General features: G+C 33.5%; 1 protein-coding gene across 1 annotated transcript in view; it reads right to left on the bottom strand.

Moving 5' to 3' along the window:
- Positions 1-27,157, bottom strand: part of LOC140002139 (dynein axonemal heavy chain 8-like) — a 135,855-nt gene that overhangs the window by 82,714 nt on the left and 25,984 nt on the right. The window contains exons 17-35 of the mRNA XM_072035706.1: positions 26,295-26,414; positions 25,272-25,407; positions 24,082-24,269; positions 22,858-22,938; positions 22,099-22,215; positions 19,562-19,681; positions 18,633-18,774; positions 18,322-18,434; positions 17,977-18,083; positions 16,394-16,496; positions 13,799-13,994; positions 11,534-11,730; positions 9,750-9,876; positions 8,061-8,296; positions 5,018-5,122; positions 3,921-4,034; positions 3,233-3,295; positions 2,029-2,129; positions 772-909 (exon numbers count right to left, since the gene is read on the bottom strand). Of these exons, the coding sequence (XP_071891807.1) occupies positions 772-909; positions 2,029-2,129; positions 3,233-3,295; positions 3,921-4,034; positions 5,018-5,122; positions 8,061-8,296; positions 9,750-9,876; positions 11,534-11,730; positions 13,799-13,994; positions 16,394-16,496; positions 17,977-18,083; positions 18,322-18,434; positions 18,633-18,774; positions 19,562-19,681; positions 22,099-22,215; positions 22,858-22,938; positions 24,082-24,269; positions 25,272-25,407; positions 26,295-26,414 (2,504 nt within the window). The remainder of the gene's footprint in view (positions 1-771; positions 910-2,028; positions 2,130-3,232; positions 3,296-3,920; positions 4,035-5,017; positions 5,123-8,060; positions 8,297-9,749; positions 9,877-11,533; positions 11,731-13,798; positions 13,995-16,393; positions 16,497-17,976; positions 18,084-18,321; positions 18,435-18,632; positions 18,775-19,561; positions 19,682-22,098; positions 22,216-22,857; positions 22,939-24,081; positions 24,270-25,271; positions 25,408-26,294; positions 26,415-27,157) is intronic.

Genomic DNA, 27,157 nt, shown 5'->3' with positions numbered 1-27,157 from the left:
AAGATGGAAAAGGGTCTAGAGAGCAAGACGTATGAGGACTGGCTGAAGTCACTTGGTTTGTTCAGCCTACAGAAGAGGAGGCTGAAGGGAGGCCTCATGTCAGCCTGTAGTTTCCTAACAAGGAGAGCAGAAGGGCAGGTGCTGAGCTCTGCTCTCTGGGGACACAGCATGGAGCTCCAGCAGAGGAGGCTTAGGTTGTATATTAAGAAAAGGTTCTGCATCCAGAGGGTGGTTGGACATGGGGACAGGCTCCTCAGAGCAGTGGTCACAGTACCAAGCCTGCCGAAGTTCAAGAAGCACTTGGACAATGCTCTCAGACACATGGTCAGATTTTTTACGTGGTCCTGTGTGGAGGCAGGAGTTGGAATTCATGATCATTGTGGGTAAATTCCAACTCAGGATACTCTATGACTCTATGAAATATTGTAAAAGACTCAGAAATGTTATCATTGTATCCAGCACTTTAAGTCAATAGGCTACTCCGCCTAGTTGATTAATTTCCCTTTCACAAACTTTCAGCATAACAGTTTGGTTGGTTTAATAAAGATCAACACTTCAACTCATTATATAGTATTCTGTTATCAAAACTACAGATGAAAGACAGGTTAACTAAAAGTATAGCATTATCCCACTCTTTCTTGAAGAACCTGATCACCTTATGATAAACCTTATTCATGGAAGTTTTGTATTTAAATATATCAAATAGCTTCACTAAAGTTACCTAAATCTTAATTAATTTAATGTAAGTTTCTGTTCATATTAAGAACACACCTGTTTTGGAAATCCAGAAGCTCAGCATTAATTTTTTCAATATCTACATCTGTCCAAAGTATCTCATAATAACCATTGATGCTGCTTATTACAGTATCATACAATCCATACAATTTCTGAAGCAAGTTTAACTCCTTCCTGGAACCAAAAAAGTCATACGAATAATATCAATCAGCTATTTGGATATCTATACATGATATCTGAAATACTACTACCAAAAATTGAGATCAATTAGATTTTATTTCTTAATCTAGAAAAGAACAGTTCATTAATACAAACAAACAAAGAAACAAACAACAACAAAGCAGATGGTGCTAAAGACCTATTAACTACTCTAAACTTATATGGGGAAAGTTTTGCTTTGGTATACTTCTATAAAACTTCAACTCATCCAAAAGACATGATTGTCCCCCTAATACTCAGTAGTATCTTCATCCTCCCCTCAAATACTGTGTGAAATTTTGTGGTCCACAATATAAGAATATAAAACTATTAAGATATGTTCAAAGGAGGGCAACAAAGATGTTGAAAGGACTAGAGGGCATGAATTATGAGGAGTGGGTGAGGATACTTGGTTCGCTTAGCTTAGAGAAAACTGATGAGTGACTTCACTGCTGTCTACAACTTCCTCATAATGAGATGTGGAGAGGGAGGTGTTGTTCTCTTCTCTCTGGTGACTAGCGATAGGTCATGGCTTAAAGCTGAGTCAGGGGAAGATCTGGATATTAGGACAAGTATATTGGATGTTAGGATTAGGTTCTTCACTGAGAGGGTGGGTGTTCAAGCACTGGAACAGATTCCTCAGGGAAGCAGTCACAGCCCAAAGCCTGTTGGTGTTTAACAAGCATGTGAACAATTCCCCATAGATACGTGGTTTCACTCTTAAATTGCCCTGTGTGGAATCCAGAGCCAGACTGTGTGATCTTTGTGTGTCTTCCAACTAAGGATATTTTATGATTCTGTGGTAGTTTATGCACCTTGAGGTGGCTCTGTAGTGCAAAGCAGGGGCACTGGGACGGGATCCCCAGAGCAGTGGTCAGTGTACCAAGACAGCTGGAGTTCAAGCAGCACTTGGACAGTGCTCTCAGGTCAGGTTTTTTGGTTGGTCCTGAGTGGAGCCAGAAGTTGGAATTCATGATCCTTGTAGGTCCATTCCAACTCAGGATATTCTATGATTCTATGATTCCCCTTTTGTGTACCTTTAGCCTTTCTAATATACTTAATAAACACCTAGAACAGCTGTATTTCCACAATTACCTGACTTTATGCAAAACTGCATAGTCTGTGACAGGCAATCCAAACAACTGCTCACCAGATGAGTATGTGATAAACTTTCTCCAAAGCTCATCAAAATTAGCCTGGTGACATTAAGATTCATACAGACAAAATAAATTATATATATAATTTAAAATAGTCTAATAATAAATCTACAGTTCTACACTTGTCTTAAAACACTTGTATTACAAGCATAAACATCTGAAAAATACATTTAATCTAAATTTTTGAAACAGTTTTCATGTAAAGCAGTATCAATTCCATATGTTGAATTCAGTTAGTAAATATATTTATAAAGCAATAATTTGAAGAAACATTTTACAAACATGGGATGTGAAATTAATTCCATATCATGCAGACAGAAAAGTAAATACTTGTATTAGGTGATAAAGTAGACGTCCTGAATTAAAAACATCAGAGAGTGCCAAAAATACAGCTACTGTCAGACAAAGTGTAAATGCTGTCCAAAGTATTGGATCAACATGGGAAAGTGAAAGAACAGTTTGCGTACAACAGCATTACCTTGTCGGCATAAATGTATCTGACAAATTTATTTGAAGAGCAAATTCAAACAAAGTCATTTCATTTTCAGTATATATTAGATGCATGTGGAAGTTTAAGCTTTTGTTACTCTGTTGGTGCTTTTCAAGAACTTTGAATTCACTTTTTACAGAATAAATATATAATACATAAGATACTAACAACAGTCACGTGGGTTGGGGCTGAGGCGGAATCTTCAAGTTATAACTTTTGAAGAAAACAAGGATGAAAAATGGAATAAAGCTCATTGTGGAACCACGAACTAAGGTTCATAACAAAAACAAAACACTGAGTTGAAAGGCAAGTTTCTAATGGAAAATGTGATCTTTACAGGAGGGAAAGATTGGTTTATGTGACCAATATATAATCTGGCTTCTTTTTAGCTACTATTGAGTTGTACTTGCCTCTTCCCTTTTTTTTATTGTTCTTATTTCTTTAGGTAGATAATTTCTGCTCAAGAAACATGAAGAGTGGAGCAGGGTTACTTATCAGTCCTTCTACTTAAAGGAAAACATTGCCTGATTAAATACTAAACAAAATACCCACCGAGATTGAGTCTTCGGTGTGTCTTTCTCTAAACTCACTTTGATAAGCAACAGTGGATCTAAATTTAATTATTTCAAAATGTAACTGTTTATTTTCTTACCTGAAAGATCTGTAGCCTATTACTAGCTTCCTGAGGTGGAATATTTGGAACCATAGGTCCTTCCTTTTAAAGAAACAATTAACAAAAACCTCAATATTAATTCTCAAAGTGACTGAAGTCCACTGTATATTTACAGTAGCTCATCACAAAATACATAACCTTTTGATAGTCAAGATCCAATTAAGTTACGTGTGTTGCTAACACAATATTTACAGTGGTAAATCTAATAAAAGATAACACTTATAAAATTAAGAAATCTTTAGCTTTATTAAATTGAACAGCAATAGATTTCATTTCTCATATTTTGTTTGTTTGAAATAAATAAATAATAATAATAAAAATATATATTTATATATATACATACATACACGTATCTCCAGTGTGTGGCCTGTGACACTTTTTTAACATGGGAATACAATCAAAGATATCATAATGTACTGCAATTTCTAAACTAAGATCTCATGAAAAATCATGCCACCAGTGATTCTCTTCTCTGAGTTGTTTGCACTGCTGTTTCTCCAGACTTAAAAGTATGACGTATAACAATGACTGCTTAACAACCATGACATATTTACCATATTCAGTAGCTCAACAGCATAAAACTCTGGCATCCAAATGATGCAAATAAAAATATTGAAAAGCCAAGTACAAGTCTTTCAGATAACTAAAAAATTAATATTACAGTTACCGTTTCATATGATGTTTCAAAGTTTGACACATCTTCCCGAAAAACTGCAACTGATTCCAGTAAATTACTTTTAAATTTGGGCTGAACTTGAACCAACTCATCCTGAATTCTGGTCTGACAAAAAAGAATAACAAGAAATACATTATTATTTTCTTTATTTTTTTTTTATTTTTAAAATCAGGAACAGATATTTGAGCCATATATAACCCAAAATCATACATACATAAGTATTAAAGTTTTGAACAAAAGCGAATGATTTGAAACTAAACAGGTATTATTTTCTTTCATGGTGCTACATGTTCAATTTTTGAGATGAAAGATGAAAACAGCAACAACACGCTCTCCCATCTACTAACAAATGAATATTTACAATGAATATTTACAAAAGGGGAGAAGGAAATATAAGGACACAGAAAACAGAACAATAAAGATCCTTTTTCTCTCCATTCCTCTCCTCCCTCTAAAAAAAAAAAACGAAACCCAAAATGTTACAGTCCTCATGGATTGCTCAGTATTTTCTTTAAAAACGTCAATATTCTTTGTTCAAAAGTTTGAGAGAGAAACAAGAACTGCCTGAAATCAAAATATAAATTACTCATGCCAGTGATTACTCTGCAGAATAGGATCTAAATATTACAATAAAATATTTCCATATTTCCACCAAAACTTCCCCATTTCAGGAAAATGTCCAACAGACACTGAGCTTTTGAGGGATATGTCTGTCCTAAACAATGATGTGTACAGTCATCATTTAAGGGGAAGGACGGTGAGGAAGTATGCAATTTTTAAAATTATGTAACCTAAGATCTATAATCTTGATCAGACAAGAATGGAGCAAAAACTGTAAAAGAAAGACACCAGAAAAAATCAAAGAGAATAAATAAATTTCTCATTTTCTTGCAGATTTTAGGCACATATATAAAAGCTATAATAAATATTTTAATATTAAAGAACTTCTCTATAAAAATAAAATTAGAAAATGAACATCCTAATCAAAGGTATAGACACTAGTGAGCAACTAAGACCAAGAGTCAGAATACAAACCGGAGTCTGTCCCACACTCATTTATATCCTAAACTGTAGTTTTATATACTTACAGCTTTTTTCTGTAATTTATTAAAAGAATATCTGAGTGAATCAACACCTTCTGATTCTTCTTTTGTAACCTCAATTTCAAATGTGTTTAAAATGGCATAGGCTTCCTAGACGAAAAGAGAAAACCTTAGTAACAATCCATTTTAAGTTCATTTGCAGAAACATAGATCCAATGTGTTAATAACATTTCAAAGAAAATCTACACATGTAATTTAGGCATAAAATATTCATTTGTTCTTAAAAAAAAAAAAAAAGGATGTTGAATAAATCAGAACTAGAGCAAAACAGTAAAAAAGAGTTTCTTTAAATAAAATTCTCTTGGATGAGATAACAGAAAGATATACAAACACAATACATTGAATATTAAATATATATGAAGTTTTATCATCTTAATGGTATCTGTATTACATTACCTGAATGTATATTTTGATTTTTTTTTCCCCACCTCTGAATTACTCTCACTAAATCACAGATTTTGGAAATATTTTGCCATCTGACCCATAGAATCTTTACTATATGTTTTCAAGCTATCAAGCATCTGCATAAGTATCTATTTCATTATGAACCTTTCTTATTATTTATTCACACTAGTAACTTGTTTGCATCCATGGAGTTTGCACATCTTCTGTTTTATGACCCTCTTATCAGACCAAGGGAACAACTTATTTAAACATAAGACTGCCTTCTTATTTTACAGATTCCCAAAAGGTACACATAAGATTGGTTAATGAAGACAACACTACATATCATGTTAGCTGATCCTCTGACCTATGACTTCTATTATGTGCAGTTCATGATGTTTCATAAATATAGTTGTTTACTCTGTGCAGATACCTACACTTGGAATTCTCTTGTTCAACTTCTGAGAGGTGTAAACTGAATCACTGCGGTTATAAGGGGCCTCTAGAGATTGTCTAGTCCATTCTAGTCCATTCCCTCACAACCTCAAGGCAAGGTAACCTGGAACATATTGCCCAACACCAGGTCCTGTGTCCAGTCAGGTTTTTCTTCAAGGATGGAGATACACTCCAAGTGTATCTCACCCACCAGAGTGAAAGAGTAGTTTCACCTCCCTTGACCTGCTGGGACTCTTCTAACTAATGCTGCCCAGGATACCTTTAACTTTCTTTGCCACAAGCACACTTTGTTGGCTCATGTTCAACGTGGTATATACCAAGAAACACAATTCTTTTTTTGCAGTGATTATTTTCAGACAGTCACCCCAGCCTTTGCTGGTGCCTATGCTGCCTATTCATCTCCTGGAGGAGGACTCAGCATCTGCCCTTTTTGAGCTTAGTGAGGTTCCTGCCCAGTCACTTTGAAGGGCAGCACAACGATCTGGTATATCAGTCATCCCTTTCAGTTTTGTGTCACCTGCAATCTTGCTGAGGGTGCACTCTGTCCCATTCTCCAGGTCATTAACACAGTACTAGACCGAGGGTGGGCCCATGTGGTACTTTGCTATTTACAGGCCTCCAACTAGACTTTGTGCCACTGATCATAACACTTTGAGCCTGACAATTCAGCCAACTTTCAGTCAAACGCACTGTCTGCTTACCTAGCCTACATTCCATCAGTTTGTCAACGAGAATGTTATAGGAGACATTGTCAAATTCCTCACTACAATCACAATAAATAATGCCCAACGTTTTCCCTATGTCCACTGAGCTAGACATTATAGAAGCCTATCAAATTGGTCAGGCATGATTCTTCAGACTATAATCAGTCTATGCCTGATCGCCTTCCAGTCTTACTTTTCCTTACATCAAGCCCTCCTTCCTTCAGTCATGTTCTAGCAAGAAATAAAATGCCTAATCACCCCCAAAAGTTCTAATTAAGCTCACTAAGGAAACAAGACAAAACATTGAACTTTTTCAATTGAAATTACTGATCAGGTGACACTATTTTATATTCAGATCTTGATTTTATCAGCTATAAACTCTTATTTATTTAAGGAAAGCTCATGAAGAAAGAACAGAGTGGAACTCATTATTTTAGTAAAGAAAAGGAGTAAACGTATAGAATGTAAGATGTAGAAAGGTTTGTAGGGAGGTTTGGGAAAGAATCTTTAGACTAATATTCATCTCAAAGTGCCAGAAACTGGTAAAAAATATTATTCCTTCAGAATTTAAAATATCTTTATGATATTATTTACAATTTTTGCATCACTTTTCCTACATATGTAAAATCTGAGAAAGAAACAGTGCCAAACTCAGTTTCTCTTGCTTATTTTATTTAATATCTATGTGTGTGATTATCACATCCCTATCTTTTGCCTGACAAGTAGTCTGAAGATACTCAGCCTAAGAAAGAACGTTTAGTAATACTTCCTTAACTTAATATTAGGAATAATATCAACAATCCACTGAAAGTCCATTCTGGTATCACATTAACAGAACAGTCTTCCAGAAGGAAAATGTTAGTATTGAGCAGTACAATTTCTTCTTCAAAAGGTGGATAAAAATGTAAAACAGATGTTATATTAAGCTGACTATTTCTGAGTATGATAAAAAAAAACAACAGAACTGCGAAGTATATATAAAGCTTAATGAACTTCTTTATCCAGTTAAATCAGGCAAACTGGAAGAATGCTGCAAATTTCTGACAGAATACAATGATGTGTGGCTCTGTGAATGCATTCTGGTTATATTCAAGGGGGTTAGATTATAACAATGTTTTCTCTTGGACACAGAATAGTTAGGAAAAAGATTAAGGCTAATGGAAAAGCACACAGCAAAAGGGAGATTACTGTTCCTGTCTCTTGTGCTCACATCTGCATGCCATCTCCTATATTGTATTTAAGTTATAAATTATTTGAGAATCTATTTTTTTTTTATTCTGAATTTATACAGTAAATACCAAACTATCTAATAGTGGTTCATAATTTATAATAAAAATAGCAATAAAAATACTACTTTGTTTCCTATCTTCCTTGTAGACCTTTTATAACAGTAAACTCCTTATTTGGGTTCTCACTTTATTTAATGACTCCTCATATATAAAACTAACCGTTTTAATCAAAATAAAAAATTAAAGTCATCTTACTTCAATAGGTCCCAGAGTCATATCCATTTGTATTTTATTATCACGTATGATAGATAAAGCTTCCATTGCCAGTCTGACATCATCTAGGTCACGCAGAGGTCGAGACAATTTCTTTAAATATGTAGTTATGAATGACATCATGTCTGTCATTTTCTTTTTATATTCCTCATTTAAATAATGACAGAGGACCATCTTCCAGGCTTTGGCTTCAACTGATAAAGCTTTTTTCAGGGGTCCTGTTTTCAAAATAAATAAATATATAAATCCACACATCATATATGGTTCTTTATAGCAATTCAGAATAACATCAGCAGAAATGCAATCCAATTACTCTAGTTTAAATTTTTTTTTTTTGGAATTTCAAGTATACTTGAATACTTTTGTATTTTTCTATTTTCATCTGTAAGATGCTTTGGTAAGTTTATCTGATACGACATATAGAGATGATAAATAAAAAAGAAAAATACCTAATTATTGATTTACATTCTCAGAGATGATCTTTAATTAGTATATATTAACTAAGTGCATGAAGATTGTTGATATTTAAATGGCTTATACCAGTTGAAGAAATGACATCTTGAGATTTCAATACTGGGATTTGGAACACTTCATAACTAAAGCTATAAGGTGTCAAATCAGATCATGAACAATTAATGTATGAACTCAAACTGACACTGAAGAGACAGAAAAGCCAATTGTTGGCACTTTAACTTGTGCGAACAAGTTAGGATTTTAATAAGCAATATATTATACTCTAGTGACAGAAGCTGAAAGGTCCTAACACCGTATAACCCTTCTAGTTACAAATTTTACAGAAGATATGCTTTCCTCTTTAGTAATGCAGCTATCAGTATTAAAATACTGATTCCAAAAGGCCATTAGATATCCAGAGCTAATCATCTAAAAATGTCCTTGTGGATCCCTTCAAACTCTGAATATTCTGTGATACTCTCCCTACTGTGCGTATATATGAATTTATGTAAATTCTTATGGGCACATACACAACATGCGCACAAGCACTTGCATACTTACAATACTTATTAATTCTTTCAACGTCTTCACTAAACAGGATTGTGCAGCAGTGGATTTCTTAAGCAAAAATGTGCATTTTATGAAACTTATTTCCTTCAACTGGGGTTAAAATTGTTATTTTCCAAATTGTTATTTTCCATGTAATTGACTATACATTTTATATATATTTTATATATATAGACAACTCACTAGATTTTTATATACCCTTTCTCATACTGCCTCATTGACCACCTTATTCATGTTCTCCTAAAAAACCACACACACACACAAAACAAACACAAAAACAAACAAACAAAGAAACGTGAAGAAGTCTTTTAAAATCTTCACCAAGAACCCAAGGGTACAAGGTATTTTGTTTGTTTGTTGATCTTTGAAGATCTATATTTTGTTAAAGAAACAAACTACCATGATGTTATCTTGCATAATGTCATGGTAGTATTTTCATTAGTTTCATGCCTAACTTCCTATTCTGCACAAAAATAAAAAGTATCTGAGGATCCAAACACTACTACATAGGGAAGCAATATTAACAAAATGAAGTGCCCATAATAACTTCTACTCATATTTGTAAGCAATTTATTTTAGAGAATAAGCCAAGTAACCTATGACTATTTTATGCATTATCTTACGATGTACAAAGAGAAGAAAATGTCATACCTGTGTGCAATTCAATTGGACCAAGAAGAATAATGGGTTTTAAATCTTCCATCTCTTGCTCAAACATAGCATAGTGAAGTATTTCTTCCTTAATTTCAGTCAGAGATGGACAGCTAGCCAAAAATTGCTGTATGAAGGTTAAAATGTCAATCAACAATTATCCTTTTTTCATAGTTTTGGTAAAAAGGTGGCAACACTTATTCAGGAATTACTGAAAATGTGTATCGATATTATGCCTGTATTTATCCTTCCATGGCCTTGCTAAATTAGGAAAATGCACAGGAGTAGACATTCACATTTATGAATTTCTCTGTCAGTAATTCTCAAGCTTGTTGGAAAAATCTGATCAAATTTAACAGAGAAATAGACATCCAAGACATATTGTTCCTACCAGTTTTGTAAAAACATGTGACATAACAGATCAAAAAATATGTCTGCACTTACAGTAAGGGTAGACCATTAGCGGAATAACATATGAAACAACTGCAGTAAAACAAATTTTGTAAGGAGTTCCATGAGCGTAAGAACTCAGGTGTAGAAAAGTTTTGTGATCCTGAAAAGCTGCATTTTGGAAATGTTACCCAAGATATGTATTCAATACACCTACATTGCGTGGATAAACAATAAATGATGAAAGTTATTTTCCTCTTCTTTTGTGTGAGAGCACCCAGACTGGCAGTGGGAGAGTTAGCACAGTGCTGAAGAAGGGGGATGGAAAAAAGGGCATGCATGCATAAAAATGAAATGCAGTATTATTGAGGCTTCTTCTGTAACACTTTTCTTCAGCATTAACTAGACCAAGCTAACAGTATTTGATTAAACTAAAAAATTAATTAGACTACAAGTAAAATAAGGTATATTTCTTAGCCCACATAAATTGTGCAAGTTGCAGTGTGATATCCAAAAGAGACCTGGTACTCCTGTAGCAAACAAGGTGATGTGATATTCACAGATTTATCTACATACAATGCAGCCTGTTAAATAGAAAGTAATAGAAAACTGAATTAAGCCAAGGTTAAATGAAGTATATATAGTAGCCAACTTTCTTCTACTGAACATCCAAATTCAAGCTTTAAATTAAAAATCTGTTGTAGAAGAACAGTGTGAATATTCTGAAGGTTAATTCCCAGAGACTTCTAATTACTGGAAATGAGCTTTTTCCTGTTCTAAAAGGAACTACATTTTTCTACTGCTTCTGAGGACTCAACTTGCAGGAAACAACCTGTTAACAATAATTCAAACAACCAGGAAGGGAATACAGGATTTTTATTTTTTTTTTTTTTTTGTTGGGCAGAGGTTGCAGAACTCACCTTCTCGAATTAAATAAAGAAAAGGTGGTGAATAAAAATATGTATTAAACTCAAAATAACGACTTAAATACTTTTCATAGAGAAAAATGCACATGTATCAACACTGACAGTATGAGAAGTTCTGTGCGAAACTGAAGTACTTTCTTATGGCCTGAAATTCAGAGTTCTACAAACAAAAAAAGAAATTAAAAACAAGCAAAACAAAACAAACAAAAAACCTAGGACCACTTTATCATTATATAGAAAGGCACAGAAACAGAAAAACCCAAACTTCAACATAAGAAATATGTAGCATGCTATTCCTTCTGCCTAGGAACTACTATAACCACAACTACTTCATATGGACAGAATCAAAATTTGAGCTTCTAGTATCTTTTCTACACTCTTTTTCTTGATTTTTTTTTTATCAATGTTTTCTAATTTCAAATGATTAGATTAATGAAAAACAATCCTGTAGATCAGCATTAAACTCACCTGAACTTTGGCATCTCTATCTTCTGTCCACAGCTCCTTATATTTCTGAAAATCCTGCAAAGCTTCACTAGCTGCTTCTCTAATATAATTCACAGAAGAAGAGAGGAGCACAACTAATTTAGAAATATCTTCATGTTCTGCAACACCTGAGTAAAAATTCCGTAGCTTTCTTTGTATCACAACTTCTTTCATTCTTTCTGTAAGGTAAAATCATATATAAATTAATAAACTATTACAAGTCTGGTTAGTTATAGTTCTTTAAACCTATGCAGGCCATCTTAAGCACAGTTGCTGTTCAGTAGGGCTGTATAACCTTCTTTACATGTCTATCTGCTTAATATGAAGGCACCAAGTACTAGTTCAGTCTAAGCTCTATACAGTTAGGGCAAATTCAGCCTAGAATTGATGTTTCAAAATGCAAAGAAAATATCCTTCTTTATTCACTATTTTTCCTTTTTATGGTTTACTTGCAACTAGAAGATGACAAGGCTTCATAAATATTTTAGGCTTTTTCTTTTTAAATTCATATAATAAGGTTTTAAAATCATATAAACCCCTTAAAACAGTGTTTCTTGAACTCTAAGATACTTGAATTAAGTAGCCCTTCATTAACTATCTTTAGTAATATCAAAAGAGACATCAAACTTTACCAAGTTGCATCTTTTATTAGAGCAAAAATAAAGTTTGTGAGACAAATGTAGCTTCAAAACACAAACAGTTGATATCAAAGTCTTTTGAGTCTTGTCTGAAAGAGGGTAGAGCTGAAGGAAGAGGAAAAAAAAAGAGAGAGAGAGAGAGAAGAGATTCTGCTAAACCTTTCACTTCCGAATATGCTTCCAAAGGCATTTTGAAAGAAAATACAGAAGCTACACAAACGTAGCTGCTGTTCCAGTTATATTGTTGATTTTGAAACAGGATCCCAGTCTCCTTTAAGAACTACAAACTCAAACAGAAGGTAAGTAAAATACAATCTATCATGTCCCTACTTCATCTCTGATGAGCTGTTGATACAATCAAGATCAATGTAGACATTACTGTTCCTAAAGTTCTAATGAGCCCATCTGCCATGACAAGGGCCTGAGCATTTTGAAGCATATGTAAGAGAATGGAGAAGGAAAATCCTTCTGCCATCTCTTCCTGCCATCCATGCTGTTTAATGGGGGGATTTAAAGCAATGCCAACTTTTCTTCTGGTCAGCAAACTTTTTCAGGGATCTGGTCACTGAAAACGAAGTCTCAGACTGATCCCATCTGTGCCATCTGTTCCATAGAACTAGCTGACCAAATAATAACATATCCCCTCCACACAACACCCTTTCCTGGATGTTGCTGATGAGTTGCTTTAAAGTGATGAAAAAGATTACTTGCTAACTTTGTATTTCAACACAGCAGAGGGAAAGGCTATGGCTGTCTTATGAGTAGTAGTCTTAGTAATTTTCTGTCACCCTGCTTAAGAGATTATTTTTCTATGTCTGTGCTTCAAATGATTATAAATCCCAACTCTGGACTATGAGAGAAAAAATTTCCAAGATACTAAATATTTCCCAAAGGAATCACAACAAAGATGCTACTGCAGTGTAGATCACAAAGAGAACCTGACATCAAAAGTTTGTTGTTTTTCTTTGGTTGGTTGTTCCAGTGGGTGCTTGCTTCATATGGACATCTAACCATAGAAACAGTATGGACATCTAATCATAGAAACAGAAATTTCTGCATAAAAATAATATTAGGGAAAAAAAGTATGTGACTAGAATGCCTGCAGGTCTATCTACATTGAGAATATTCACATGAACAAACACTTCAATCATTTTATAATCCATTTTGGGAATACAGACAGAAAAAAACGTTGTCACTGAAATCTATACTATATAGATTATACTGTACTCTTTCTATCTCAATGTTTCAATGACATTTAGTCTACATAATTGTTTATGGCTACAACTATAACATAACAAGTAAGTAAAAAGATGACCTAAGGAGTTTACTTTGCCTCAGTTAAATAGGGGATTCATAATTTAGCAATTTTTCAAAAAGAAAATTTTGATTATTGTTTCTAAAGGTTCTAATACTTACATAAACCAGAAAAGCTATTTCTGAAAAATATAGTTAATTTAAAAAAAAAAAAAAAAGAACAACATATTAGTTCAAAAGAATCCACAGTTGGCTTCTTTGAAACAAAGTAAATATATTCATAAATATTTATATATGGCATTTTTATTAAAATCCAAAGTTTAAAATAAGTTAAAAAAAAAAAAAAGCAACTTACTTTCCCCCTTTTTGGTTAATTTTCCTGATAATCCAAAACCTGCTGAAGATACTTGCTGTGTGTCTAGTTCTGCTTTTAAATTAGATTTTTGCAAATGCCTTTGTCCCCACTGAGCAACTCCACGACTTACGTCCAGTATCAGTTGAATCATACGATTGATGGCTTGCTGTATATCATCTAAACTGGGAACCATTACCTATTCCAAATAGTTGAAATATTGTTGAAACAAATGCAGGTGACTGTCATTTTCCAAGACTTCAGTTTTACTCTACTCATAGTGAATATAGAGAGCATGCCCCAGAAGAGAAAAATGTAACTAAGAGTTTGCCTCCCTCAGAATTGCCTCTAAAGAAATGAAATATACTGTACTGACCTATTTGTACACTTACATTGTAGGCAAGCTGACATGAAAGTATTAGTAGTCTGTTTTTGTGTTTTTTTTTTTTTTTACAGTTGGTTTTACAATTCCTAAAATATTTTTAACAGCATTTTTCAAATACTTTTTTACAGTCTAGGGAATACACTACAAGCCTTATTTCCCACATTCTAGAATCACAAAGCATCAAAAACGTTAGGCCAAGTTCCTCTTCTCTGTTACTCTTAATCTCTGGATTGTAAACACTGTGAGAGTATTCGTCATGAAAGTACATATGGACAGCTCATTTCAAAGAAGATTTACAAGTATATGCCTTCTAAGTGCTTATCTATTCATGCATTCATGCCATGGGACATAAGACAAGCAACCATCATCTAGATCAAAGTGCCAAAGGTTCTAGTTGAATAAATATTTATTTTTTCTCCCCAAAGTAGCAGCACTTCAAACTTCTGCAAGAGCACAGTATTTAGTAAATAAATGAAACACCATGCAGTAGCCCTAAAGACCTCAAATTCTATATTTGGTAAGGATTTTGTAACAAGCCAGAAGGGGTAGAGAATTCATTATCAATTACCAGAGTAAAAAGAGGATTCTTGATCTGGAATAAAAACAACAAGCTAACAGAACAGGGTCAAACCACACTGTCCATGCTGTATAAATGCTGTTATGCTCCCTAGCATAGTTTGAGGTGATGTAAAATATCATTCTCGCAGACAAAATTCAGGCACAATTCGGAGAATAAAACATGATGAATGCTGAACTTAACACCCAGTTTGAATGCAAACTCTTGGATTCAGGAGAAAAAGCATTTATCACTGTAAATACAAACAGTTGTATTTACAGTAATAAATGCAAATACAAATTTCAGGTCAGTTGACTTTGAGGTCGAAAAACAGCCTTTAGCCACCTTTATTTAGTAGCACACAAACAGACAGAAAGTCCCAAACACAGAACAAACAACTGCATTGTCAGAATAATGTTAATTGTAGCTTTATCCTGTCCTTGTCTGATAAGAATTCCACATAGGATAAGGTGGAGGAAATGCAAACATCTGTTCCTCCAGGATGCTTACCAGGAGGAAGAACCTACCTGAGAGTGATCCAGGAAAGTACAGAAAAACAGCATTCGTTTTTAAACATCAGAACAAAGAACTTGGATAAAAAACACTAAAAAGCGACTCTTATGTTTTATAAATCAATTTTACAGATTGAGCAGTTGTATGCATAAAAGCAAGGAACTTGTAAAATCCTATTTGTTAACATAAAGCAGTATGTTTTACCCAACATTACTTGATTGCTACTCTGGATCAACCAAGAATTTCAGAGGAGTTGAGGGAAAGATAGGTACATTTCCCTTTGCAGAGGACAAAGCCTGAAGCATTATGCAAATATTCGTAAGGTAAAAATTCCACACTTTTGCAGACCTTGTAAATGTGTACACAGTGTGAAGTATATTAGAATGTCTGACACTGGTACCGTGTTCAAACTAAGGAATATCACCTTAGAACAGAACCTCTATTCCATAATCATTTCACAAATGTAAAACTAAATTTTTGTAAGACAATTGGATAGTATTATCTTCTCACATAAAAAATAAAACAACATACGTATTGCTGACAAAATTATCTTACTGTACAGCAGGCAAACAAATGCATCTATTAATTCTTTGCAATCTGGTTGCCTTTTTGTTCTCTGCACACAGAAATCCACAGCTGATTTCTTGCTTTTTAATCTTCTAATTTTTTGTTGAGTTTTCCTCTTTCAGGTCATCTTACTTCCTACTGAGGTGACTAAAACCAAACTGAACAAAAATATTGTTCATTATTTTTATTCAACAAAGGATTTAAATATGCAAAGAACAAAACAGCTAAAATAAATATATAGAAACCATGAAAAATTTATACCAACAATTCAATCACTACAAGTGAAGTTGGTAAACATTCTACAAAGACCACTGATGAATAGATTGCAATATTATTTCTGAAACACACAAGAACAATAAAAGGCCAGATTCTGCAAGTATTACTAAGACAAAAACAAGGAACATTAGTAATGTTAGCAAATTTCATCTGTACTGTCAGTGCACTAAAGAGCCTGAGCAACTGTTTTCCTGAATGGGTGCTGGTTCAGTAGTACAGTGCCTGCATTCTGTGCTTGGGCAAATGCAGACATAACCATAATATAGTGTATTTTACCGTATCTGTATGACACATAACTTACCACATTAGGAATTGCAAGGTGTACTTCTGCTTTTAGAAAAGACACAATCTCTTCAGATTTGCTTGGGTGAGCAGAAAACATTGTTCTCCCAAATGTAGTTTTGCTGAAAATAATTTTGAAACATGTCATAAGTACTTCACCATGAAACTCATTCAAATTACCTTAGAAACATCAGTTTGAGGTACCTTTTATGGAGAAACCTTCATGAAGAATTTTCACATCAGTGTACCAGCTATTTGACAAAGCTTCCAGAAGTTTTATGTTTTAAGGGTAAAAATAATAGCCAGAGCTTCATCACTCAGACAAAGGTTATTTTGGATCTAGGCACTGAATTTGGAATTTTGTATCTAGAGTATTTTCTGACTTGGGATTTTAATCTCCAAATTTAAGAATGATGGAACTCTGCCAGTGTTATGAGTAGGGCATAAAAAGGTTTTATTGGCCATTTCATGTAACAACCTATTAAGAGTAAGAGTTGCCTCATTACATTTTAGATAAATGTTCAACTGAACAGAACAGTTTCAAAGATGATAAGCTGGTACAAAATGATAGACAAAATAAAAATGAGCCCGCTAAAGACAAAGTGTGACATACAATTTCTGGTTGCTATGTCATGACACAGAGACCAAAAAATGCAGCATTCAACAAATGTAAATACCATAGTCAATAGCAAACACTGTAGTCAAAAATAGAGGAAAAAGATATTTAATCATTACAACTGTTAAGGACACAACCAACAAAGACCATGTTTTTAAAGCATTTTGTATGAGAGATGTCCCCAGAAAATAAAGAAATAAATAACAAAACAAAACAGTAACACAAGCTTCCACATATATTAAAAACAAAACATTGACAACTTTACCTGCTTAAAATAAATTCTTAATAGGATTCTAAGTAGGACAGCCTTTTAATATGCAATGTATTATATGGAAGAAATTCTGTCTCTGAAGTATATGCCTCATCCAGCAGAGAACAATCTATTGAAATTATACTGAAAACAATGATACAACTGAACGAATAGAAGAAAATGGTACAACTGTATGGATCTTGATGTTATCAGATAAAATTAATAGCGATATCTGAATGATCTTTAACCCATGAGAAACAATTCTGAGTGAACAGCCATGCTTACACAAATAATCTGAAGTAAAGCAAATATATTGGCATGCTGCCACGTATGACCTAGAATAGTCACTTAAGTTCTAATCATTCACATCGGACAATAAATTGTACTAACATCTTGAAAGTAATGCCAAGGGAAATACATAAGAATAAAAGTAAAAGGGTACAGGCTGAGGGTAAAGAAGTAGAAAAAAATACTTTCATTTTCTGCACAAAAGAAAGTGCATAGAATATAACTAACAACCTAAAGATGTAAAGAATAAAAGGAAAGAGTGGGCCCAAGGCATCACTTGCAACAAGGAGTGAGCACTCTCCTGGTTCTGCTTGAGCTAAAAAAGGTCTGGAACTCTATGACTAATGACACATGCACCCCACATGAATATAAGTGCATTATCATGTTAACACAGACATAATTACTGTTTTGGTAATACTATAGAAGAAATCGTTCATTTGCAACTCACTTTGAAACAAGTATTCTTTTTTTAAGACTATCCAAAGACAGACGGGTGGCTTTCTGGAGGCTATCTAGCAGCTGGTGGCTGAAATAGGCAACCACCTCTTTACATTTCTGTAATTAAAAAAAAAAAGGCAATAAAACCCACAACATTATTTAGTGTTGTATTCATGACAAGAAAGTGTATTCGTCAAGCATAATAGTCTGAAGAAATTTATGCTGTAAAGCTACACGAGAAACACAAGGGGAGACAGGGAGGAAAACAGCTTTTGAGTAAAGAAGTAAAAGCTGCACGGAGAGGATATAAAAAGCTAAAAAGAATAAAAAAGTTTCCCTTCTGATCACAAAATACCTTTTTAAACTCATCCTCTTTGTCATTGCCCTTGCTATCATCACCGTGAGGAGCTCCAGTATTATTTTCTCTCTCATCTTCAATATTTCCAAACAATACATGTTTTTCTTTTACTGTAAATTAAAAAATAATAATGAATGCATTTTTGTTAACTGAAATATGTTCTGCTTTGAAGCATGCTACAGACATCTTTACACTCAAAACGATATTGCTAACTCCAGCAATTAGCTAAAACAATTCAATTTTGATATGTACTAGTTAAGTCTAGAGAAATAGGGACAGAAATTTCCATTTAAATTATAATTATCTACCTGGTGATGTGTGCTTTTTTGATGCTTTCTCAGGATGTTTAATTTCATAATTATTTTCAAATACAGATATTAAGTCTTGAACAGCATCTTCAATATGCATACTTTTGTGATTCAGTAACTCAGCACATTCTTTACTAAAAGTCTGTTAAGTAAAAATAAAAAGGAATCATCTTAGTAAGACTAATCATCTTATCACCTTGCCCTTTCATGGAGAACCAAATAATTTACCTGAATACCATCCTTCAGATGCAGACTGTTTGAAGGAGTTTTCTTTGAAAAGAAAACTGGGAAACCAAAACCAAAATCTTTTTTCTGTTTTTAAGATTTTCTGGATTTCCTGTTCCATTACACATTACATTACATTTTCATGTTTGTTTGTTTTTCCATTTGCAAAATGCAATGAAATTTTTAAAGTCCAGAAGTAAGGTAATCATCTGAATCTGAAGTTATCCAAATTAAGTCTTTCAACTACGCCTAATGAATGTATTTACTTGTACTCAGTTTAAAAATAATAAAAAAAAGCAAAAAAATACATTTAATTTAATTTGAAGTCGAGGAAACTTTCAAATTCTCAAATATACTTTTTGGAAGTTTTCTTTTTTAACCTTCTTCTTTAAAAAGGTTTAAGAAAAAAAAAAATATGAAAAAAGACAGTATACGCCCAAGTATCTTCATGCAAAAAAATCTAATATGATTATAAAACAGCTAAATAAATAAATATATGTTTGAAATACTACAGTTTAAGTACCTCAAATGCCTAAGTGCCAATTTAAACACAAAATATTTTAACCAAAATATGTTAATCAAAATGATTATCTTTTGAATTCCTTCAGTGAGATGAATTCTTTTTTAGATTTATATCAATGTACTAAGAGGTTGCTTGTAACACATTCAAGAATTCTAGTTAAAGGATGTAAAGCAGCACATACCTCATTCCGTGTCAACATATCCTCTACTTTGATAGGACCATCTACCGGTAAGGCAATTAAAAGAGTATTTGATATTTCCTTTAATATTAAATCAATTCGGACTTCACTTAAATCATTTACCTAGAAAGAGAAAATCATATTAACTCCATATATTTGTGTAAAGCATAATCTATTCTTTTAGAGACTTCTAACATATAATGTCTTGCAGAGAGAAGAAAAATCAGTCTCTACCCAGTGAAAACGTAAAAGCCTTATACTATAGAAAATCCTCTGAAAAAGTGAATCATAACAGAAAAACAAACAAGCAACAACAAAAAATGGAGGAAAAAGGATCAGCGCACAAGACATTAAGATGATAGAAGCAGACAAAAAAAGGAAGCAAAACAATGTCTTGAATTATGTTAACTTAGGTAATATTTACAGTGGCTAAATATTGTTGGGTTTACTGTGAATTATCCTCTATTTTGTACAGATAGAATTTAGGGAGATGTGTACCCAACAAAAAAGTTCAGCCTTTGTTAACATGTTCACTGCAGACATTCTGAAATATGAAAAAGAACAGATAGATAAGTCTGGAAATAATATGTTTACTATTGCCATAGAAAACAAAACCAGGTTGCTAGGAGTGTATGTATTTAATTCCTACACACTTTGATAACACAGTTTTAAAAGGATTATACTGTACACAGTTTCATTTGAGAAAGTTCATTAAAAACAAAATCTTGTAATTTATAAGATCTGCTGGTTCTATGTTGGGAATCAGACAAATGAATTCCAGAGAAAGTGAAATCTTTAGAGAAAGTATGTTTCCACCTATTTCCTCACAGATTCCTAGTTATCAGCATCATATTTTGAAATTTGTCTTCAGACAGGATAAGCTAAGACTACTTCTGCAGCATAACAGCAATGATTTAATTTCTGCATGAGTTTCCATTGACAGCTCTTTGAGCTGGTCAGTTTTGGAGAGTAGATTAATAAGCAAATATGCCAAGAACTACCTCCTGTGCCCTAAGAACATCATTAGAAAGTGGCTCTGAGACTTAAAAGTAGCTTCTTTAAATTTGTTTTTCTTCTGTCCTTAAAGTTCAGAAATTTCTGGAATAGGTGAGAACTTTTGCTCCACGATGCTACCTGTGCTTGACTTACAGAGAAATTCGTGGCCACGACAAAGAAAAGATTCCTGAAGCACCCTTGCGATTTTAACAACAGTTTTAGGCAGAAAGGCAATAGCAGTTAGTTACATCCCAAACCATGGGAATTATACAGCATACACAGCTACTATATCAAGAGCAAACAAGCTATGCTAATATAGGATGATTAGCTTCTTGTTCATGATCTTGCTGGCCATGATTCCAGTTTTAAGACAAGGGGGCCACAAGCTTCTCCAGCTTGTAGTCAGCATAGCTTTTCACTAGGCTTTTGATTCCAACTTACAACATTTTTAGGATTCAGTTGTCATGGCAGATTTCAAATAAAACTGATTTCTGTCCAATTTTTAACTTTTTAACTGAAAGATTCGATATCTGTAATACCCTCTTGTTTTTCAGCATATCACACAAGTCTTTGTTTTATAACACATTTTCTCTATTTGTTTGCAATACTCCATCCACAGCAAACAAAGGTCTAACCAAGTGTACATCTTTTTGTTTTGATATGGGAGGGCTAAAAAAATGTGAAATATATACAACCTACACATTTAAGGAAAATAGAGAGTATCTACAAAATACCTGGTTATTTCAGATATACTCAGGCTCACAATCATTAATTTCTTACACAATCAATCATTTTTCCAGCTTTAGCAAACCAAGCACTAGATTTCAATTGCTTTTCTGCCATACGAAAAGCAAATTGGATATACCCACCACAGAAAGCGATGTTTATAATATAAGTAAGAAAGATCATAAGTATACAGTTAAATAATCAGGCAAGAAATATGATCTGAATATCACAGAGAAGTAGGAGCTTGAGAACCACCACTACAGTTCCTCAAGCGTGTTAATGTAATCAGAGGAACTTAAACTGCATCAATCACTACAACAGGAAAAAAGCACAGACTCAGTGAGCATGCAGAGAAATGTGAGGGAAAAAACTTGCTTCCCTTCATCATTTTGTGGACTGTACAAGGAGAAGACAATTTCACAGCATGTCTGCTATGAATACAGTTAACATTAAAAATTTCTCCAGTGGATAACATTTGCACGGAGGTACCTTCTGGGCAACTGCACTCATGGCAGAGTGATGGTCACAGAACAAGAGGACAACAGGCAGAAATATATTGTACTGCAAGAGCAGAAGCAAAGATCAAACATCTGACGGTACTCATTGGAGAGAATCACCGAGTACATCATTCTTAAGAAAAAAAAAAAAAAACAAAACAACAAAACAAACATACAAACAAAACAGATAATTGAAAAAGCAAGAAAAATTTCTACATATTTCAAGAAGTAAACCCAGATTGATTTGCAATATGAAGAGCAGTTTACTTGGAGCAATTTTTCTAAACTAGCATTTAATTTAGGTAGTCATCAAAACTATACCTTTTTCAAAAACTGTTTAAACATATTCAGAACTTCATCAGATTCTTGAAAGAAACTGTCCAGTGTCACAGATGACCAAGTCAACATGGTAAGTCCTTGCCTCAACACAGCTTCCATCTAAGCATAAAAACATTTATTTCATAGATTAAAAAGAAAAATATATATACAGAAATGTAATTTAAAACAAACACCATTGTTATTAGAATCACTGATGTCACTGATGAGAGAAAGAGTTGTATAAGTTTTGTAAGGAAGATTTTAAATTTTCAAGAAAAATGTCAAGGAAATGTACGCAATACTGGATGAGAAGGGGTAGGGCATGCTACAGCCTCTGTCCATAACTGTAAAGGGTATATACTCAGCAAAGATCTTCCTCTTCCTGCTCTTTTGGATAGTATCTTTTAGTATTAGAGCTAAATTAAATATGCAATTTCCTGTGAAAACCTATCAACTGAGAGAAGTGATAATTTACTTCCATGTCAAAGGTAGAGACTTGTGTAGATAAATACACCCACAAAGTCCATATTCTTTGTTCCACTGGGTTTATATCTCAAAGACGTTAAGATTATTCTACTCTGATACACATTATTTGAGCGTTATATGTGGGATACAAAGAACAAATGTTTGGTCTTAAAGGTATTAGTAAAACTCATTAAGTCCATAATGTACAGATCCATTAAGTGTTTTAAAATTATAAACTATTATTAAATTACTCACATTCCTTCTGAAGTGTATTGAAATGCATTTAGCAATACCAACCTTCTGCATTTTTGGTGCCATTAGATTTAGAAAAATGGTTCGTGTTTCTTGACACAAATCTTCATAGCATTGAAGAAGACCCTGTTAATTAATAGGAAGGGGTAATATCAAGAAGAGTATCTTATGTGCTTTCTTTACTGATGCAAACATACTGCTACATAAAAAAAAAATCATCACAAAAACAAAAACAACACAGTAGAGAACTACTTTTGAAAAACATTTAGTATTTTATGCTGATATTACATACCTATGTATACCATTCCTGGAAGGTAATAGAGCTGTATCATGCTACCCACTAAGAATAAAAGCAGCCTTCATACAGCACATTTCCAGTCCGTAGGCAAAAAAGGTATGGCCTTTCTCTAGAGCTCAAGGCAGCTTGGGCTAGAGTGACCATACCCTCTTGGAACTATTAAATGCTTTAGATAATTCAAGTCACGTATAAACTCAGTTTCAAAATAACCTCTTGTCTTTTGTCTTATATACATACACATACAAAAACAAAAAAACAAACAACAACAAAACCAGAAAGAATCCACTCAAAATCTTACACAGTATACCTAACCCCTAAAATACAAGCTTCTTGAAAAATCTGTGGCAAATGGTACAACAGATAACAGAAATCTGACTTCTCTGGCACAGTCTGTGAAGTTCTTGATGTTTTTGTGGCTCACCGTATCTTCCAAATAAGGAATTCCAATCTTTACTTCTCAGAAGCAGTGTAAAACTATCCTTTACTGATTTTCAAAGAGTGAATGTATTTTGGATGGCTTTAATTGTTTCAGTACCAGAACACATTTAACACACCACAAGGTATGAGAAATATAAATGCTTCTACTTTAAGTATGGAATAGCACACACTACAGTTACTACAGGTTTGTAAAATGAGAATCTCTATGTCCCCATTCTACAAACTTACCTTAAACTACCTTATACCCAGCTTTAACATTCACATTGTCTAACAAGTTTTTGTTTTGTTTTTTAAACAAATACTTCACATCTCCTACTTGAGGATGCATTAGCTGCTGAATTCTTGTGTAAATCTACATATTCCCAAACACTGGTGATGATCTAAGGAAAAGGTACAATTTTTCATCTGATTCATCTTAATCTACCCGCATAATTGATAAAAGTAAAATGTAAAGGAGAACAAGGATCAGTAACATTGGGAGAAAAAAAATTGTTTTTCTAAGGTTAAAGTAATCATGATGATTTTTAATTTACCTCTAAACGCAACTTGTTTGACTTCAAGTTATTTTCTAATTTTACTATCTTTTTGGCTTGCTCTGGTACTTCCAAGCCCAACTTTATCATACATTTGGTCTCTCGGACAATCTCTGGAATTTGAGGATCAAAATTAACCAGGAACTTTCCAGTTTTAGGATGACGCACAAGTACTGTAGCTTGTAAGGCTGCAAAGATATTTTTATGTCAGCAACTAAAACAAATTATTGTTTTGGTTATATAACTTATCATGGAATACAGATTTCTAACATTATTATATAGTGATCACATTTTTGGTTACTTGCAACATTGTTTTATACTGTTTTGAGTTCAAGAAAATATACAACTGATTTTCACCATATTTGTTTTCTGCCATATAGCCTCTCTCTTCGTAAGCCAAACAAGCCTTAGTTCCAGTATTATTATTTTTGGTATATATATATATATATATATATTCAGATTGAGTTACAAAATTATCAACATCATTTTCTAAGGACTCAGAAACATAAAACATATAAGAGCTGCTCAGTATCTTACAGGAATTTGTTCAGAGAATGAATGCTTAGATAGTGATATTTCAAAAATACCAAACTAAATTAAAAGCATAAACACTAAACTAAAACCTTTGTTGATTCTCTGATGACACCGTTACAGTTTTGTTCTTATGGATCTCCTTGCAGATTTAAAGCTAAAAATTGTCTACAATTTCCATGAAAAATCTATTTAAAGCAAACAAACAAAATAATCATCTTCAACTCCCATTTAATCTTAAAATGCTAGAACTTGGTTAACAATTTTTTTTCCTAGTCATAAAGTAATACTTGTCCTGAAAGGGAACGTGATACTCTATACTATAACTATATAAATTGTTACAGCAGAAAGAAAACAGAAAGAATTCTTAAATGGTATATGTGAATTACTCAGAAATGAACTACTGTGGGCCTTAAATTTTTTTTCAGTATATTTCTTCTAGTTATGTGTCAAACACTGTACCAAAACTTCAATCCTCTGCAGCAAAACCAAGTTTCAAGTACAGACACAGATTTGCATTATCGGGCCTGTTTATTAGAACATAACCTGATCTAATTTGCACATTTTAAGGATAAATAAGGCTTAAAAATTACCTGTTTTGCATCATCTTAACATTCAATAACAGTTAGAAGAAGACAATTACATATTCAATTACTTACGATACTGTAATTGTGAAATTTCTTTCATCCACACATTATGATAGACTACCTCAAATTCCACCAATACATAGGCAATTCTGTTGTATAATCGAACAACTGCTTTACCTTCTGGACTTGTCAAGATACTTGAATTTTTCTAGTAAAACACAGAACATTCTGATTAATACCACATCAGAAGAAATACATCCTATTTGGGTTTTTCTTCAGTTTAGCTACTGATTATACAGTATGCAAGTTATTAAAAATTACAGTCACAGAATTATTTAAAATATTATTTATTAATCAAGTTTATAGGACAGTGAAGTCAATAAGAACTTGTAGAGTAATTAACAGTAAATATATAACACAATTACTTTATTACACTGTGTTACATACACGTAATTACCAGTGAAATGGATGCTCAGTTCAAACCAAAAATGAATAGTAACAAAAAATCTCATTTTGAAAGAAAAAAAATCTCCTTTTGTAATCAGTACCGATACTTATGTCTAATTTCTTTTGAGTAGATTTGGCTACCAGAATATACACACTTGACAATTCCAGGATGTTAGATAGTCCACATTCATGCCTTAAGCTATTCCTAATGGTTTAGTACGGCTTAGTAAACAGACATGATTCTCCATGGAGAATCCTACATGGCTAGAGGAACAGAAGGGTGGGTACTCAGTTAAAATACAGAGCATAAGTAAGTCTTATTTACAGGCCTTAGTCTGCTCCATTATAAACAGAAGCAGAAATCCACAGCTGGCTGGAATGGTGAGACATTTCTTCAGGTGATGTGAAAACAGATCAAGTCAGTGCATATTTCCAGCTTGGTGCGCTAGTTCAGAAATAAGTTAAAGAAACACTACATCTTTGATGTACAATAGTGGTTATTATGGAGCATGTGTGTTTTAAATAGCAATTCACATACAAATAAAGCATATGAGAAGTGACTACATCATAACCGAAACAGTATGGTCACTCTACTGAAGTAACGTCATGGTTACAAACAACACTTAATTTTTCCTCACATCAACTTACATAGAAATAGTCGATTGGTTCATTTATCCTCCTAAAGAGCTGTCTCACCCACAGTATCTTTCCTGCAACAGGTGGCATGTTCCGAGCAAGGGGAGGGTCATCTTTCTGAATTTGGTAAAGCTGCAATAAGAACAATATCACTAAACATAAAATTAAAGAAATTAAACTGTTGAAAAATGTTAAACTGTTTTTTCTTTACTACCACAATTTCTTCTTCCCCTCAGTTTAAATTTGTATGGAGTGACATGACACTCCACAGAGAAAAAATTAATAGTTGACAAAGTGATACTCTTTGGAGATGAACCCATTGATACCATTGTTATGATTATCTCCTGTCTTCTTTCTATGCTGTTTCTTAGCTCATCTTACTTATTTCAGAGCCCCAAGCACACCTAAAGGTTTTGCAAACCTAGGAACTGAGCAACCAGTGTTCAAGGCCAAGCCTGATATAGCACAGCTGTGGAGCCACCTTCCGTGAAAGAAAAGGTATGTCAAGAAGCTTTGGCATAAAGGATTTTCATTTGAAAAGCCTTGCTGGGGATTTTCCTCCTTTGGAATTGTGCACAGAAATGGCCTAACCAGTATTGTTAACAGAGATTTTACATGAGTAAAAATGGCAAGATATTCTTCAGATGTATTCATCTGACTAATAGCTAATATCTGCTATTTTCTGCAAACGTCTCATTGATCTGCATGTAGAGACTTCTTCGTACACAATCCATGCTGTGATCTGTGCATAACCTAAGAAAAAAGGAGGCTCTGCTCACTGAATGCCTGCACTGCAGTCAAGCAAAATTTGCCCTGGAATCACATATTAAATTTGCATTGGCAAATTATTTGTACACTTAAAGTACATTATTTCT

Source organism: Anas platyrhynchos, chromosome 3, assembly GCF_047663525.1.
Source record: "Anas platyrhynchos isolate ZD024472 breed Pekin duck chromosome 3, IASCAAS_PekinDuck_T2T, whole genome shotgun sequence".
NCBI classification, from domain to species: domain Eukaryota; kingdom Metazoa; phylum Chordata; class Aves; order Anseriformes; family Anatidae; genus Anas; species Anas platyrhynchos.
Note: the sequence above shows the minus strand (reverse complement) of the source record. Positions and strands in the feature narration are given on the sequence as shown.